At 38.7% G+C, this 19,191-nt stretch overlaps 1 protein-coding gene across 1 annotated transcript in view; it reads left to right on the top strand.

Moving 5' to 3' along the window:
• sec63 (SEC63 homolog, protein translocation regulator) overlaps positions 1–19,191 on the top strand; it is a 107,088-nt gene that overhangs the window by 57,025 nt on the left and 30,872 nt on the right. Inside the window, exons 6-13 of the mRNA XM_072246140.1 lie at positions 3,108–3,166; positions 9,314–9,364; positions 9,522–9,630; positions 12,193–12,287; positions 12,799–12,931; positions 14,279–14,371; positions 14,520–14,665; positions 18,620–18,767. Of these exons, the coding sequence (XP_072102241.1) occupies positions 3,108–3,166; positions 9,314–9,364; positions 9,522–9,630; positions 12,193–12,287; positions 12,799–12,931; positions 14,279–14,371; positions 14,520–14,665; positions 18,620–18,767 (834 nt within the window). The remainder of the gene's footprint in view (positions 1–3,107; positions 3,167–9,313; positions 9,365–9,521; positions 9,631–12,192; positions 12,288–12,798; positions 12,932–14,278; positions 14,372–14,519; positions 14,666–18,619; positions 18,768–19,191) is intronic.

Genomic DNA, 19,191 nt, shown 5'->3' with positions numbered 1-19,191 from the left:
ATATACCTGTCTAGTAGTCTCTTAAACTTCACTAGTGTATCTGCCTCCACCACTGACTCAGGCAATGCATTCCACGCACCAACCACTCTCTGAGTAAAAACCCTTCCTCTAATATCCCCCTTGAACTTCCCACCCCTTACCTTAAAGCCATGTCCTCTTGTATTGAGCAGTGGTGCCCTGGGGAAGAGGCGCTGGCTATCCACTCTATCTATTCCTCTTATTATCTTGTACACCTCTATCATGTCTCCTCTCATCCTCCTTCTCTCCAAAGAGTAAAGCCCTAGCTCCCTTAATTTCTGATCATAATGCATACTCTCTAAGCCAGGCAGCATCCTGGTAAATCTCCCGTGTACCCTTTCCAATGCTTCCACATCCTTCCTATAGTGAGGCGACCAGAACTGAACACAGTACTCCAATTGTGGCCTAACCAGAGTTTTATAGAGCTGCATCATTACATCGCGACTCTTAAACTCTATCCCTCGACTTATGAAAGCTAATACCCCATAAGCTTTCTTAACCACCCTATCCACCTGTGAGGCAACTTTCAGGGATCTGTGGACATGTACCCCCAGATCCCTCTGCTCCTCTTGTTTAGCCACTTTGTTTCATTATATCTGCAAATTTATATTTGGAAAATTCATTTCATTTTTCTTTTTAAAAGAAATTTCTTTCTAGTTCTGTCTAGAATTATGAATTTCCCAGTAGCTGGCTATATGAGATAATACAGCATGGGGAAGAATTAGGCTATTTGACCCATCGAGTCTCTCCACCAATCAATCATGGCTGATTTTTATCCCCCTCAATCCCATTATCTTGTAATTTTTGACACCTTTGATCAAGAACCTATCAGCCTCTACTTTAAGTATTCCCAATGACGTGGCCTCCACAGCTGTTGGTGGCAATGAATTCAGAGAATCACCATTTTCTGGCTAAAGAAATTCCTCATCTCTGTTCTAAAGGGACTACCTTCTATTTTGCTGTGCTCTCTGGCCCTAGACTTAGCCACTATTTGAACCATCCTCTCCATGTCCAGTCTATTTAGGCCTTTCAATAGTTGGTAGGTTTCAGTGAGATCCTCCTCATTCATCCAAACTCCAGCAAGTACAGGCCTAGAGTCATCAAATGCTCCTCATAAGTTAACCCTTTCATTCCTGGGTTCATTCTTATAAGCCTCCTCCAACCCCTCTCCAGTGCCAGCATATCCTTGCTGCTCACATTACTCCAAATGTGGTTTGACCAACGCCTTATAAAGTCCCAACTTTGTATTGTCATGGAGTAATACAACACCAAAACAGACCCTTCAGCCCAACTTGTCAATGTCAACCAAGATGCCAAGCTCGTTCCATTTGCTTGCATTTGGATCATACCCTAAAGAGCCTTTCTTATCCATGTACCTGTCCAACTGTCTATTAAATATTGTTATTGAACCTTCTTCAACCACTTCCTCTGGCAATTTCAGTTCAAACAAGTAGGTATATATGCAACATCTGTGAAGATGTTGCCCTCGAGTTGCTTTTAAATCTTTCCTCTCTCACTTAAAGATGTGTCACTCATTTCTGATTCCTTTTCCCTGGGTTAAATTCTCTGATATTGAATCATGGATGAAGGTGTATGCACAAGACGCTCACCAATTTGGCATTAAAAATTAATTTTTTGCTCTTTGAAACATGGGATATTATCAATTGAAAAAGGGCTCTAGAATAGTTGGTACCAGGTTCAGATACAGGATGTGTGGAACCACCTTGATATTTTTTCCACTGTACCCCAGAAATGTTCAGAATCTCTAAGCTGTGAAGAACACCAGCTTTTCAAATGAGTGTCTTGATTTGGATTTTCAATTTTGAACTATTTTCACCTTGTTTGAACTGAAATTGTTAATTAATTGTGATGTGAACTTACCCCCTGAACTGGGGGTAACCTTGTGTCTCATCTGATCTTGAGACCTTCCAAAAGGCTTCCGATGCAAACCTAGTTATTGCAGTATGTTTAGTACAGTTGTGTATCTGTGATTTAAATAGACTTTTGATTCTCTTGAGGTGCCATAGCTAATGTGAATAGAAATTAACTTCTTTGGGGCAAAATGATTGCAGTGACTTTGCCAAGTGTTGATTAATAATTGTTCATCTGCAGCAGGAGCATTCTCTTCCGTGACGCAAGAAAGCATCCAATGTTTCTATTTCTGCAGGAGGCTAAGGAGATTTGACATTCTTCATTGGCCCACAACACAAGAAACTGCAGTTTTGTGGACACAACCCAGTGCATCTCAAAAACAAGTCTTCCTTCCATTAACCCTGTCTACTTTTATCACTGTTGGAAAAGCAGCCCATATAATCAAAGCCCTCTTCTCCAACTCCAACCCCCATCCCCCAATTTGGCAGAAGATACAAAAGCGTGAAAGCTTAAACCACCTAGCTTGGACAGCTTTTATCCCTGTTATAAGACTATGAAACCAACCTCTAAGACGATAAGATGGGCTATTGATTTCATAATCTATCTTGTCATGGTCTTTCACCCCCTTATCAGTAACTCTAAATACTGCATTCTGTTACTGCTTTTCCCTTGTATTACTGCAATGTATTGATGTGGTGAACTCTTATCCGTATGTAAAAGTTTTTCATTGTACCTAAGTGCACCTTATCATCGTTGAGAAGCCTGTGGACTTGGGAAAAATCTGTAGTCAAAGCATCCTCCAATACGTCTAGCAGGAAATTATGTTTATGATAAACTAAAACTGAGCTTTCTGTTAACGTACGGCATACCTGCTTAAAGTACATTATCCCAGCTTTCATAGGTTCTCTACATTGTCTCGGTCATTTGCCTTGTGCTTGGCTATGCAGCAGTGTTATTGCTAATTGTTTTATTGCTGCAAGAGCATTAGTGTTAGCTGAGGACTTGATCAGGTTCCTGGTACAGCTGTGCAGAGGGTAGGGATTTGCACTGTTTTCCGGCCACATCAGTCTGTCAGTAAAGTGCTAATATTGTTATTTCTGCAAATGCATTCTAAGTGTTAAATGAGGTACCATTGTACTCCCGCACACTGCCATGATCACATTTCATGGGGTTGTCTTGCATAACTAAATAAACAGCAATAACTTTTTTTGTTTCAGCTACAACTTTTGGTATAGCCCTTCCTTCTTGGATCGTAGATCAGAAGAACTCCATGTTGGTATGTAGAATTGAATGGTTAATAATTCATTCATCTATTTGCAAAGATGGATTTGAATGAATAATAAATATGTTCAGCATTTAACTCCACATGATTGTGACACTAGACACTTATTCTCCTCTTCTTCCCTTTTGTATTTCAAAGAGATCATTCCCTTTGTGACACCCAGGTTCACTCTTCTGTCCTCGTGTATGTAGCTCTCCTTTGTTATGGCCTTTCCCATACAACACCTGTACATTTGGTTCTTCCTGCCAACAGTCCTTCCAAGTGAAACAACAGTTTGCTTGCACCTTCTGTCTTGAGAACTGCATGTGATGTTCACTGAGGTTTCTCTAAATTGGAGAAAACAAATGTGGATTGCGTGAGTACTTCTACGGTGTTCAGTCCACAGCAATCATCCTGATCTTCAGTTGTCTACTATTTTCACTCATCATCCCATTCCCTTTGAATTTTTCCTGTAATCTCCTTCCTTTTTATAGATTGACCTCAAAGTGTGAGTAACAGCACTTAATTTTCTGTTCAGGCATATTGCAACGCTCAGGATTTAGTTTTCTAAGTTCTGGTACCTTTCATATCTGTATTGAGCCATTTCAGCCAGTCATCATTTGGGCAGCATAGATCAAGAAACATCTGAAGTTAAATGCTACAACTCCTGCTACATTCACTCATTTGGTCTCACCCTTTCATAGTCCCTTTGTTTTGACCATCTCTTCAACCTTCTTTACGACTGAAAAATAACTTTTCTGTCTTTCCCAGTTCTGAAGGGTTCTGGACCTGAAATGTAAATTATTTCTTTCTCCACACATGTGGTCTGACCTGCAGAGTTTTTCTAAACAATTTTTGGTTTTATTTATGCACTTTGTGAGACTTGTTTCCTTCAAGGAGTTATGGCTAGTCAATCATGACAAAAGAATCCAAACAGCCATCTCATGTGCCTTTTGTCATTGTTACATAGTAAGATTTGAATTTAGGCATTTGTATTTACGTATCTGCAATGAGAAATTATTGCATGGTTTGGAAAAGCAGAATTAAATAATTAAAAACAAGGATATTCTGAAAATAATTTTTAGGAAGTGAAAGAGAAAGTTGTTGGGTGGTAAAGAGTGAACTTTCTAGTTTGTGTTCGTATCTCAGTTGAAGTAAATGCTCATTACCCAAAATTGTATTAGTTTGATTATGCATGTGGATGCGTTTGAAGTGATTGTGGACTTGTGTGTCAGTTGAATCAGTTGAATTGGGTGCAAATGAGCACTAGGTCTCAATTGCAGCCTAATAGAATCAAAATCAGGTTTAATATAACTGTATATGTCGTGAAATTTGTTGCTTTGCGACAGCAGTACATTGCAATAAATAATACAAACTAAATTACAATAAGAAATGTATATCTAAATTAAATAGTAGTGCAAAAAATAAAGTGAAAAGAAAAGTGGGGTCATGTAATTGGGTTCATTGTCCATTCAGAAATCTGGTGATGGAGAGGAAGAAGCTGTCCCTGAAAAGTTGAATGTGTTGCCTTCAGGCCCTTGTACCACCACCTTGATGGTAGAAACATAGAAAATAGGTGCAGGAGTAGGCCATTCGGCCCTTCGAGCCTGCACCGCCATTCAGTATGATCATGGCTGATCATCCAACTCAGAACCCTGCACCAGCCTTCCCTCCATACCCTCTGATCCCCCTAGCCACAAGGGCCATATCTAACTCCCTCTTAAATATAGCCAATGAACTGTTTCCTGTGGCAGAGAATTCCACAGATTCACCACTCTCTGTGTGAAGAAGTTTTTCCTAATCTCAGTCCTAAAAGGCTTCCCCTTTATTCTCAAACTGTGACCCCCTCGTTCTGGACTTCCCCAACATCCGGAACAATCTTCCTGCATCTAGCCTGTCCAATCCCTTTAGGATCTTATACGTTTCAATCAGATCCCCCCTCAATCTTCTAAATTCCAACGAGTACAAGCCCAGTTCATCCAGTCTTTCTTCATATGAAAGTCCTGCCATCCCAGGAATCAATCTGGTGAACCTTCTTTGTACTCCCTCTATGGCAAGAATGTCTTTCCTCAGATTAGGGGACCAAGACTGCACACAATACTCTGGGTGTGGTCTCACCAAGGCCTTGTACAACTGCAGTAGTACCTCCCTGCTCCTGTACTCGAATCCTCTCACTATAAATGCCAGCATACCATTCGCCTTTTTCACCGCCTGCTGTACCTGCATGCCCACTTTCAATGACTGGTGTATAATGACACCCAGGTGTCGTTGCACCTCCCCTTTTCCTAATCAGCCACCATTCAGATAATAATCTGTTTTCCTATTTTTGCCACCAAAGTGGATAACTTCACATTTATCCACATTAAATTGCATCTGCCATGAATTTGCCCACTCACCCAACCTATCCAAGTCACCCTGCATTCTCTTAGCATCCTCCTCACAGTTAACACTGCCGCCCAGCTTCGTGTCATCCGCAAACTTGGAGATGCTGCATTTAATTCCCTCATCCAAGTCTTTAATATATATTGTAAACAACTGGGGTCCCAGCACTGAGCCTTGCGATACCCCACTAGTCACTGCCTGCCATTCTGAAAAGGTCCCGTTTATTCCCACTCTTTGCTTCCTGTCTGCTAACCAATTCTCCATCCACATCAATACCTTACCCCCAATACCGTGTGCTTTAAGTTTGCACACTAATCTCCTGTGTGGGACCTTGTCAAAAGCCTTTTGAAAATCCAAATATACCACATCCACTGGTTCTCCCCTATCCACTCTACTAGTTACATCCTCAAAAAATACTATGAGATTCATCAGACATGATTTTCCTTTCACAAATCCATGCTGACTTTGTCCGATGATTTCACCGCTTTCCAAATGTGCTGTTATCACATCTTTGATAACTGACTCTAGCAGTTTCCCCGCCACTGACATTAGGCTAACCGGTCTATAATTCCCCGGTTTCTCTCTCCCTCCTTTTTTAAAAAGTGGGGTTACATTAGCCACCCTCCAATCCTCAGGAACTAGTCCAGAATCTAACGAGTTTTGAAAAATTATCACTAATGCATCCACTATTTCTTTGGCTACTTCCTTAAGCACTCTGGGATGCAGACCATCTGGCCCTGGGGATTTATCTGCCTTTAATCCCTTCAATTTACCTAACACCACTTCCCTACTAACATGTATTTCGCTCAGTTCCTCCATCTCACTGGACCCTCTGTCCCCTACTATTTCTGGAAGATTATTTATGTCCTCCTTAGTGAAGACAGAACCAAAGTAATTATTCAATTGGTCCGCCATGTCCTTGCTCCCCATAAACAATTCACCTGTTTCTGTCTGTAGGGGACCTACATTTGTCTTTACCGGTCTTTTCCTTTTTACGTATCTATAAAAGCTTTTACAGTCAGTTTTTATGTTCCCTGCCAGTTTTCTCTCATAATCTTTTTTCCCCTTCCTAATTAAGCCCTTTGTCCTCCTCTGCTGAACTCTGAATTTCTCCCAGTCCTCAGCTGAGCCACTTTTTCTGGCTAATTTGTATGCTTCTTCTTTGGAATTGATACTATCCCTAATTTCTCTTGTCAGCCACGGGTGCACTACCTTCCTTGATTTATTCTTCTGCCAAACTGGGATGAACAATTGTTGTAGTTCATCCATGCAATCTTTAAATGCTTGCCATTGCATATCCACCGTCAATCCTTTAAGTGTCATTTGCCAGTCTATCTTAGCTAATTCACGTCTCATACCTTCAAAGTTACCCCTCTAAGTTCAGAACCTTTGTTTCTGAATTAACTATGTCACTCTCCATCTTAATGAAGAATTCCACCATATTATGGTCACTCTTACCCAAGGGGCCTCTCACGACAAGATTGCTAATTAACCCTTCCTCATTGCTCAAAACCCAGTCTAGAATAGCCTGCTCTCTAGTTGGTTCCTCGACATGTTGGTTCAAAAAACCATCCCGCATACATTTCAAGAAATCCTCTTCCTCAGCACCTTTACCAATTTGGTTCACCCAATCTACATGTAGATTGAAGTCACCCATTATAACTGCTGTTCCTTCATTGCACACATTTCTAATTTCCTGTTTAATACCGTCCCCGACCTCACTGCTACTGTTAGGTGGCCTGTACACAACTCCCACCAGCGTTTTCTGCCCCATAGTGTTATGCAGCTCTACCCATATCGATTCCACATCTTCCCGGCTTATGTCCTTCCTTTCTATAGCAATGAGAAGAGGGCATATCCTGAGTGATAGGTGTCCTTAATGATGGATGCCATCTTTTTGAGGCATTGCCTTTTGAGGGTGTTCTCAATACTGGGGAGGTCAAGTGCTTAGGATGGAGTTGGCTGAGTTGGCAACTTTTTGCTGCCATTTTCAATCCTGTGCATTGGTCCCTCCATACCAGACAGTGATTTAACAGTGATCTCTGTGATACATTTATATAAATTTGCATGTGTCGGTGATATACTAAGTCTCCTCAATCTCCTAATAAAATACAGTCACTGTCATGCTTCTTTGTAATTGCATCAATATGTTGAGCCCAGGATAGATCTTTAGAGATGTTGACACCCATGAGTTAAGGATCCATTTGCAGTGAAGTACAGAGGCCCATATTTTGGGGCTTGTTGATTGGAACCATGCATACAGTGGTGTTGAATGCTGAGCTGTAATCAATCAATGACAGCCTGATGCAGGTATTGCAATTGTCCAGATGTCCAAGGCCAAGTAGAGAGCCAGTGAGATTGCATCTGCTGTAGACCTATTGCTGCGATAGGCAAATTGTAGCAGGTTGAGATCCATGCTTGAGCAGGAGTTGATTCTGGCCATGACCAACCTCTCAGCACTTCATCATAGTAGATCTGAGTGCAACTGGGCGATAGTCGTTGAGGTATCTCACCCTGCCCTTCTTGGGCACTGGTATGATCGTCTCCTTTTGAAGCAGGTGGGAACCTTTGACTGCTGCAGTGAGAGATTGAAGATGTCCTTGAACATTCCTGCCTGCTGGTTGGCACAGGTTTTCAGTGCCCTACCAGGGCATCATCAGGGTCTGATGCCTTGCGAAAGTTCACCCTCTTGAAAGATATTCTGATGTCGGCTTCCGAGACAAAGATCACAGGGTCACCAGGTGCTGCAGGGAGTTGCCGAGGTGTAGGTTAATTCTCTTTTCAAAGCCTGTATAAAAAGCCATTGGGAGTGAAGCATCATAGCTTTTCATGATATTAGGTTTTACCTTGTAGAGGTAGTGCCCTGCACACCCTTCCAAAGCTGACATTTTTCAATTCAGTCTCTAACTTCAATCAGAATTGTTTTTTCGGTCTTAAAATAGTCTTCTGTAAGTTGTATCTGGACCTGTTGTACAGTGTTGGATTACCAGTATTGAATACTACAGATCTAGCCCTCAGTAGACTACAAATATCTTCATTCATCCACTGCTTTTGGTTTGGGTATGTCCAGTATGTTCTTGAAGGCACACACATTCACACAGATCATGATGAAGTCGGTGATAACTGTGGTATATTCATTCAGATTTTAAGATTAATCCCCGAGTATTGTCCAGTCAAAGCAGCCTTGTAAGGGAGGCAGAGGAGCGTTTGACCATATTCACCATTGGTGCTGCTTCTGAAATAGAGGAGGTGAGCTATGTTTCCATTAAGCAAAGTATACACAGCAGTCCCTGATCTTCCTCTGGAACTGTAATCTTGCTGTGAGGTCTTCAGTTGTATTTTCCAGCGACTCTACATTTGCTAGCAGGATAGTTGGGAGTGTAGGTCTAAAGCCTTTGCATTTCAATCCTGCAACCTAGTGCACCTTCCCTGCTTCTATTTTCTTAAAGGGGAACTGCATTTGCATCCTGGGTCTGCTAATTTTGAAGATCGATAGATTTTTAAAAATCATCTTAAACTGATGTGGCTTACTATAACACTGTGACTGAATTTCAGCTGTAGGAGCCCTAAGCGTGAGTATTTGATGCTTCCCAGTGGAGCTGCACAGTTGCCACTTATCAGTGCTATCTTCTAAGAAGCTCAGAACTTTCTAATTAAGATCAAGTAGATGTTAGTTTTAAAATTTAAATATTTTTTAAATGTAATTTGAGAAGGTTAACACAGACTTAATATTTTGCTGAATAGTTTTAAAAATTAATACAAAACCTTTAACTTTTGTAGGTTTTGGCTGTGTATGGATTTGCATTCATGGTGATTCTTCCAGTGGTTGTGGTAAGTTTTTAGTTTCAGTTTGAAAGTCATCTGCTCTTGCGTGCTTAATATCTATTGATCTGAGGCCAGACTACCTCAACACCATTTTTAATTTTTCTAGTTTTCAGTAGGTCTGTGTGCAACACTAAACTTATTTTCTGTTTCTTCATGTATAAAGGGAACATGGTGGTACCGTTCTGTTCGATATAGTGGTGACCAGATTCTTATTCACACAACACAGTTGTACATGCATTTTTTGAATAGAACCCCCAATATGAATATGAAACGTGAGTAACTAAGTTTGATTGCTTTAACTTGATTTATTTGATTGCTGGTTACATCATTAAAGAATAGAAATAATTGTAGAGACAAGTTTTCTTGAAGTTTAGATGTTAAGTATGAATTTTATCATAACTGCTCTTGTTAGATGGCCTTGAGTTGCTACGTTTTATTCCAACTGTGCTGTTAGGTAGGGTTCCTTGGTTTTGTCCTAGTGAAACTGAAGAAATGGCACTGTACATTGGGTTGATCTGTACACCTTTGAAATGTTTGCCTCTTCATCACAATTTGAAGTTATATTTCTCTCTTTTTGAATCCCTGGGTATATTCTGCAGTGCACACTGCCAGGAAGTTGTTTTCATGTGGCTTTTTATCTGCACTTTCTATTGATTTTGTGCAGTTGCACTGATTTTTTTTTCCTGTCAAAACCCATCACTGAGGTATTATTGGTAATTTCTCTCCTAAGCTTATGCATGTAACTATTCTTTAATGTGAGGATATGCCTATTCTTGGTGGCTTTTTCTTCAGTGAAAGGAAAGCAACTTTCTCCTTTGAGGCTTAGTGAGCACTGCAGGCCAAACCATGATGGCATCAACTGAAGTGGCTAAGATCTGAAATTGCATTGATGTAATTCATGGCATGAATATTCACAGCCATTTTGGTTTTCCCAGACTTGTGGTTTAATTATGAATGTTGGTAGCAAGGATGTGCTTAAAAAATGTAGAGTAATTCTGTCAATTATATTGATTGATTAACTGGCTACCTTACAAGTAATTATCAACTGGAGACACTGACACTTTTACCATCCATAATTCAAAATGGAATTAGCTAGCATTTAGAATTCTATGGAATAATCAATAACAGTTGCTTGGAATATGTTAAAAGCTTATTGTGTTGATTTAATACAACGTTTCAGTTAATTGGGCCATCAGTTAATCGGGGCAACCATTTATGGGTCAATTCTTAAAGAGCAAAAACTAAATTGAGAAAATAAATAGCCAGGTTCACTTTGTTTACTTAGGACATATAACTGCTTAATTGGGGCAAGATACTTTTGCCAAACAGTTTCTAAACTGGTATCAGTTTTGTGCACTTGCATGGCAATCAGTTTTTAAATAGCAGCTTTTGCGTGTGTTTGTGTTTCTTATAAAAATACTTGTGATTTTGGTCACTGATAGTTGATAAGAAGTAAGGAACAAAACAGTCAGATTGGTATTGGTCACCACAGTTTCAAGCATTCAGGCTTGGAGTTGCCAAAAAAGGTTGGTGGTGAAAATGAAACACTTTCACTACGTCAGTGAGTTAATCTCTTGAATGTTGCAATGAAAATGAAGATTTGGAGGATGCAATCATTGGAAGCATTATATGAAGGCAGTCCATTGTCTGCAATGAATTCGTTCACTTACAGTCAATCAAAAGAACATGGCAGGTGAATTCCTCCGATAACTATTGGGAATTAATAGTTTTATAGTGATATAGAGGTATTAATAATTTTCTAATGTGTTCTGTATTTCATTTAAGTACATTGTTACTCATTAAACAAGTTTGCCTCTTACACCTTTTAACTATTTCAATGAAACTTCAGCTAATTGGGGGCAGCTGCTTAATTAGACCAAAATGTGCTGGTCCCGATGTGTCCTAATTAACCAGAATCAATCGTATTGATAGCAAGATCTTACAGAGCTGTTAAAACAAGATGACTCTTTCGCAGCCAATTGAATTTTTGGAGAGGTAAAAAAACACATTTGGGGAAAGGGTTTGATAAAAGGAGAGCAGGAGAAGTGCAAGAAAATAAAATGTTTTTGTTCTAAAATTAAAATTAGTGCAAGTGGATGTTTGTCAGTATTTGTGTATGCATAGATTTTTATGAAACGCTATTGTATTTTCCCTGTAAATGCCTGCAAGAAAATGAATCTCAAAGCAGTATACGGTACCATGTGTACTTTGATATTAAAGTTACTTTGATCCTTGAATTTTCAGATTAACAAAACAAATAGAGGAGGCAGATATTTCATGTGCATAATTCTGAATGCATTTTGGGAAGAAAAATAGACATACTCATGAGTATAGTATATAGGATTCAAAAATAATTGAGGTAAAATTTAAAATGAACAGTTTGTATTTGAGCAGTGAAGCCTGAGAAGAGTTTCTAAAGGTTTAAGGTAGACTAGAAAGTGAAAATGAAAAGAACAGTTTTTTTAATCTTGTTGGAGATGTGACGGATACACAACTTTAAAATTCTTACGAAGAATCTAGAGGGCTTTGGAAAGCCATACATGCATAGAATATGAAACGTTTTATCTTGGAGTGGTTGAGCCGGTGATCATTGCATCATTTGAAGGAGGATTAGCTAAATTTTTATAAGCTAAAATTTTTGAAGTAGAAGATGGTGCAGAACACAATTAGGAACTACTTTATCTGAGACCAGTACGGAGTTCTTTAATTTAGGATGTCATATACACATTGAGAATGTTCATTCTACTCAACCTGATTTAAGTTTAATTTTGCCTGCTACACTGCTCTTGTGACTTGGATCTAAACAATATGTATGTCACTTTTTTTGTTTTCAGGCCTTATAATGGTATTAACAGCTGCTTTTGAGTTTGATCCACGCAATAACAAAGAAGCAGTCATGAGACCAACAGACAATGTTGAAATACCTCAGGTAGGGATATATTATGTTTGTGCTTGATTCTCCTTTTCATTCTCAAGTGAGTGATACTGGACTGAGTGGTGGGGAGAGCCAAGTGGTAAATGGAAAATTAGGTTATCTCTTAAGGGGAAGAAGGGAATCATTTAAAGCGGAAGTTTTCTCAAGTGCAGATAAGACAAAATTTTTATTGTTCTAAAAAGCCTAAATTGGCTCCTCATTTTTGATATTTTTCTTTCTTTCTGCAGTTAATTATGACTGTAGTACTACTGGAAGGGAGTGCTTTACTTCCGTTCGGGCTTAGAGGAATATGAATAAGAATGTCTAGGTAGTTCAAAATAGTTCAATTAGCTTGGACTAACAGGCTCAAGTCCAAGTGTGAAAAGTATGTTATTACAATCCTCATTAAATGCTGATTTTCAAATGTTAATGTTTGTATTTGGCAAACTATTACAACTTTACATCTAGATTGCACATTTTTCCTTGTTCCATTAAAAGTTCTTAAGTTTTTACTCTTAAATTGCAGCTTATTCGGGAACTTGGTAATGTTAATGAGAAGAAGAAAGAACTTCCATTTTGTTTACCATACAGTGTAAAGTCCAGGGTTTTGCTCCTTGCACATCTTTCCAGGCTGGAAATCTGTCAAACTTTGGAAGAAGGTGAAACATATGCAGAAAATTGAATAGGTTGGGGTGGTAATGAGGGAGTGAATTACATTTACATTTTAATAGAAATGAAAACATTGTTGACAATCCAGGTATACTATTCACCTTCAATTCACAATGTAATGGCCTTAATTTTGCAGGCTTTTGTATTGTGAATTGACAGGTTTGTGCAAATAGATCCTCAACATCAGTTCTGCATAAAGTTGAGTATTGTCACATTAATGCAGGAGATTATGAAAACTGGGGAGTGTTTCTGGAAAAGTGCTACTGGAAATTTTTCAATAGCTCTATAACATGAGAGGATACCATATGGCCCATCAAGTCCATGCCAGAATTATTCTCTCTGCTGCTATTTTCCCCTGCATTCTATTTTCCTTAATTCACCAAGATTCTACCTCAAGGGCCAGTTAACAATGGCCATTTGCCTACCTAGCCAAGTATCTTTGGATGAGGGAGAAAATCACTGCACTCACAAGAAGATCATGCTGACTTGACATAGACAGTACCTGTGGTCAAGATTGTACCTGGATCACTAGTGCTGTGAGACAGCACCTCTAATGGCTGCGGTACTGTACCAATAAAATGGTGTTATTTAGGTTGCTGATCAGTTCATGGCTAAATGTTGTTATTAATCACAAAGATAATGTTCCATGAATTAGTGTGATAAACTGTACTTCCCTTACATTAAGGTATAGTCCCTGATATGTCTGGTACAGTTTTATTGGTAAAATTGAAGATGAGTGATATTAAACCAGATTCTGATTCGGAGATTATTAGCAGAAGTAAACTCATTTAATTACATCTATCATGCACACTTTAATAATCTTTTCAAAATTTGCTAAAAAATTTCTTGAGAGCTGTAGACTGTCCACTGTCTTTATTACCTGCTAACTTGCTAACCCTGGATCCACAGTGGTGTTAACCCCAGAATGAACAATTATGTCCATGTACTAGAAATAAAAATAGAACTTTTTTTTCCAATGGTGAAACTGTTGTTATTTTAGAGCTATTTCTTCAATCATTGTTAAACTTAATTCCTTGCCCAATGTATGAAAACTAGTTCTGATTCTTAGATTGTCCTTGGAGGGCAAATGGTAATGAAAACAGATGCAGCAGAAGGGGAATTGAATTTATAAATCATTGACATACAGTATAACAATGTTCTCTGCATTGAAAATTTCAATATTTTAAAATATTAGTGGAAAGTGGGTATTTGTGCATTTTATTTTCCGGTACATGTTTTGAGTTGCTTTTGTAAGTCATTTTAACTGTTTTAGCTTTAAATATTCTTCTCAGCACCATACCTTCCTTACCTGCGACTCATTTGTTTCTTTCTAAAAGATTATTGGTTTGTAATACGGAAATGTCCTGCTCTCCTCCAAGAAATGATTAGTGTTGGATGTCAGCTGACTATGATGGCCAATACTCGAGGTGGTGAGTGATCTAATTATGCTAATGAAGATTAAATATGTTTCCTTCAACTTTATTTAGGATGCAGAATGTTCATGAAGAATATTAGAAGTTTATAATTTTAATGTGAGTCCTTAATTTTTTTCTCACTTTTAAACTTGACTCTGGTTAGGAATCCATGCTCCCCGTTTGGAGTCCATTGAGAACTGTATGAAGCTATCTCAGATGCTGGTGCAGAGCCTTTGGGAATCTAAATCCCCTCTACTTCAACTTCCATTTTTTGAAGAGGAAACCCTCAAATACTGTTTGTCTAAAAAGGTAATAAATTATATAGACATTTACTCTAAACTATTTATTTATTTTCTTTCTTTCCCTCTCACAATAACTCCTTGCCTGTTCTCCATCTTCCTCTGGTGCTCCCCTCCTCCTCTCTTTTTTCCAAGGCCTTCTGTCCCATGATACTCCTTCTCCAGCTTTGTATCCCTTTTGCCAATCAACTTCCCAGCTCTTGGCTTCATCCCTCCCTCTCCTGTCTTCTCCTATCATTTCGGGTCTCTCCCTCCTCCTCCCACTTTCAAATCTCTTACTATCTCTTTTTTTCGTTAGCCCTGACGAAGAGTCTCGACCTGAAACGTCGACTGTACTTCTTACTCTAGATGCTGCCTGGCCTGCTGCATTCCACCAGCATTTTGTGTGTGTTGCTTAAATTTTCGTTGGGTGTTCTTGAGCCCTTCTTTGAATGGAGAGGACTGCTGCAAGAAATCTTTCATGTTGAATAAGTGGGGTGTCTGGAGGGCCAAATGTGATCTGCAGAGAGATTGGTCTTGATGCACTTCTATGTACTTTTTAAGTATAGTTTTTAAATACACATTTGCATTTCTACTTGCTGCTCTTTAGGCACTGCTACACAAGATAATTTGGTTTCAATACAAACATTAATGTAAATTTTAGGATGTAATGCATGTTCAGTGCATTAGTGTCATGAATTTACTATAAATTGTTTTTAATTGTGTAATGTTTTAACTACTCAAAAAAAAAAGCACTCCACAGAATTGAAGTATGCACAGTAACTTGAGCATTTTTACTTTATGCAATGTAATTTGTTTTTAATTAAAAACTTTCAAAGCATCTACATGTCAGTCTGTAAAACTTTTAAGTTTATGGTTGCAAGTAAATGCCTGATAAATGCAGAATCAAAATTTTGCACAGTAGCTTTGTGGGATATTGTGATAAAGAATAGAAGAGTGTTAATTTTGTTGGACCATTTCATTAAATATTTGTTCCCTTTATTTAACATTCTTTCACCATTTGGTTAATATTTTATGCAAAAAGATATGTCGTGAAGGATTGGTGTTTTTTTTAAAATCAAAACAATCAATGCTACTGATGCCAATTAGTGTAATTTGAAGGATGACGGTGTTATTGACAAATCCATAATTTAGTACATGTTGCTAATTGTCTTTTAAGAGGGTTATAGTGAGCTATCTTGTAGTTACTGTTTGGAAGTAGAATGTTGTGGGATTTTAATATCCTATCATTTATGGATTGGCATTGTTATCTCAGCACGATGGGGTGTGAGTGTGAGCAAAGCTTGCAGATGTGGTAGCATGGTTGTCTTGCTGTCTTGTCCTCTAAGTGGTAATGGCCACAAGTTTGGGAGGTATTATGCAAGACGCCTTTGTGAGCTGTTGCTTCTTGATTGTAATGACTGGAGCCATGATGCATTTTGTGATGCACTAAGTAAATATTTGCAATGATGAACGCAGTGTCAGTGAACCAAGTTGTTTTTTCCCCCCTGAATGGTATGAGCTGCTCGAAATATCATTGGAGTATTTGTTTAGGCTACTGAGAAAGGAATTTGTCAAATACTTTATGTGCCCTGTTGTTGATGTCAAGATGGTAGGGATACTGTTCTTGTGGCCATATGTTTTATATAGCTTTTCCAATTAAGTTTGTAATACTATACCCCAGAATTGAGAGATTTGCAATGTTGATGCCTTTGAGTGTCAAGGGATTAGATTCCCTTGCAGATGTTATTGCCTGGCATTGATGTTAACTATCATGTTTGAGCACAAGATAAAATGTGGGACATTTTTGCTGCATTTGGTCATTGAATGATTCATAACTTAAGAACTAGTGAGTGGAATTGAATATTGTGATCATCTATAAGCATTCTTCTGCAATGGAAGGATGGTTATTGATCCAAGAGGGTACGTGTGTGTGTGTATATATATGAATTAGGAGCAGGACTTGTCTGCAATGGTATTCTAGCTGATCTGATTTTTAACCTCAACGCTGCATTTCTACCTACCAGCCCCACTCCACTTCCCTTATCAAGAATCTCTCTAACTGACTTAAACACATTCAAAGGCACCATTTTCACTGAAGAAAGTTTCAAAGTCTAGTAATTCTTTGAGGGGTGTGGGAAGAAAAATCTCCTCGTTCTGTTGTGAATAATTCCTTTTTTTAAATGGCAACATGACCCCTCAGGATTTTTTGTTCATTGTTTAACACTGCAGCAAATATGTCAAGCCTAACCATTTCTCATAAGACAAGCTACCTATTCCTGAACTCCTTTCAAGGCATTTGCATCCTTGTGTAACCCTCAGGCTTGGCCAGCATGTGTTCATCGAGGGGAAAACAACTTCTGGCCCTACCGAACTGAGAAATCTCGTTTGTGTGGATGCTGCGTGATGTGTTGCCCGATTACAAATCCGCACTGCAAGATATCCGACAGTACACCGTATGCAATTAAATGATTGAACTTTATAAATCTTAATCTGGATATAGGGTTAGTAAAGAAAATAAAAAAAAAATAAAAGGACCCATTTTATGAAAAAAGTCAAAAGTGCACATTGGAGCTCATAGCTATGGTTATGCATCAACCATCAACCTACTCCGAGCGTCGCCGAACTTCGGACCCTTGCTCCCAGTCCACTTCATCAGGTGGTCTACCAGTTCTCTCCACACGCATCTTCCTCCTCCTGTCGCCAACAAAAGACAGCGAAAATCTCTCTTCCAGACTCTCAAGAAAGAACAACATTTTTCCCATTGGATAATATACATTCCAAAGCCCTGTTATCTTGTCAAAACCCAAACATTGCAGCTACAGAGAAACCATTACATTAGCAGTGAAACATTACAACGTGTTACACTTGAATAAGTAGACCAATTCTGTATGCAGCAGTTCAAAGTATGATCTCATTGATATCCCAAATAACTGATACTTTGCCACCTATTTCAATATTCAATTTCCTAATTTCTTGCTGTGCATCTTGGCCATTTACAAATTGTACCTTAGGCACCCTGATCTCTCTGTATCTCAGAGGTCCCTAGTTTTTCACCAGTTAATGAGCTTTTCTGTTTTACCTGCCAAGTACTATTTACCACACATAGACTTTGTTAGGTCTTTGCCTTTTCATTACATTCCTTTGTAGCCCTCTTGTAATTTATTCTCCAATGTGTCATCAGCAAATTTAGCAAGCATATCTTTAGTGTCTTCATCCAAGTCATTTATATAAATAAATTGAGGCTCAGTACTGAATTCTGTGGCATGCCACTCATTACATCTTTACAACCAGAAAGAAACATTTATCTACTCTCCATTTCATGATAGTTGCATATATTTTATCCATATCAATATCTCTTACCTGGTTTCACCTATCACCTGCCAGCTAGTACTACTTCCCCTTTCCTTTCCTTTTCCAGTCCTGATGAAGGATCTCATCCTGAAATGATGACTGTTTATTCATTTCCATAGATGCTGCCTGACCTGTTGAGTTCCTCCAGCTTTTGTCTGTGTTGCTCTGGATTTCCAGTATCTTCATAATCTCTTGTGTTTTAACAGTCAGACTTGGTTTGTCATTTACACGGACATAAACTGAATATCAGAACAATATCTATATTGCACTTGTACAGAAGCAATTTGGCTAGAGGCAGAAGTCGAGTTGGAACATAAGTTCACAGCACTTTAGTTGGAGTTTGTTAGAACCTGTAGTCTTTACTGTATTCTGTGTATCTTGCCCATTCTAGATACTATGTTGTGTCCTTTAATTATTTGAACATGATGCAACTTCCAGTGTAGGTTTTGTAGAATACAACATAAAAGTAGCACAATAGAAAAACTTTTTATTCTACATGACTTTTCTTTTAATATATCAATTGGAACAATATCCAGGTGATGTATTAATTGAATTTGCAACTCATTAATGAATACTGCTGTTGCAAATCTATAATTGAAACAGAGTTCTGTTGCCTTTATTTACATAACAGTACAAAGTCCGAACAATTCAAGACTTGGTTAGCATGAAAGATACTGATCGGCGTAATATGTTGCGATTCCTGAGTGAGGAGAAATATGAAGAGGTCATGGCAGTACTTGGAAGCTTTCCACATGTTAGCATGGATATAAAGCTGCAAGGTATGAATCGATATTTCAAGAATTGACTTTGTGTACATTTTTATAACCAGGATAATTGTAATTTGATGTTACCTTTGCAAGCTATTAAGTTATGTAATATTGATTATTTGTCCTTAGCATTTTAGAGTTATTAGAACAGGGGTCCCCAACCTTTTTTGCTCCGTGGACCAGTTTAGTATTGACGATATTCTTGCGGACTGGCTGACGGGGTGGGGGGGGGGGTGTTCAAGTAGGGTTGCCAACTTTCTCACTCCCAAAAAAGGGACAAAGTAGTAGTCAAATACAGGACACTTGTGTTTACCCCAAGAAAGGCTACCATGACCATGAAGCCTTGCGTGGGTGCCTGTGTGCGCATACATGGCGTGTGCATGTGTTATTTGGTAGGTTATTTTTTGGGTCTGGGAACGCACAAAAATTTTTCCCA

The sequence above is a fragment of the Mobula birostris genome, chromosome 2 (assembly GCF_030028105.1).
Source record: "Mobula birostris isolate sMobBir1 chromosome 2, sMobBir1.hap1, whole genome shotgun sequence".
Lineage (NCBI taxonomy): Eukaryota > Metazoa > Chordata > Chondrichthyes > Myliobatiformes > Myliobatidae > Mobula > Mobula birostris.
This window is presented reverse-complemented; position numbering and strand designations above follow the sequence as displayed.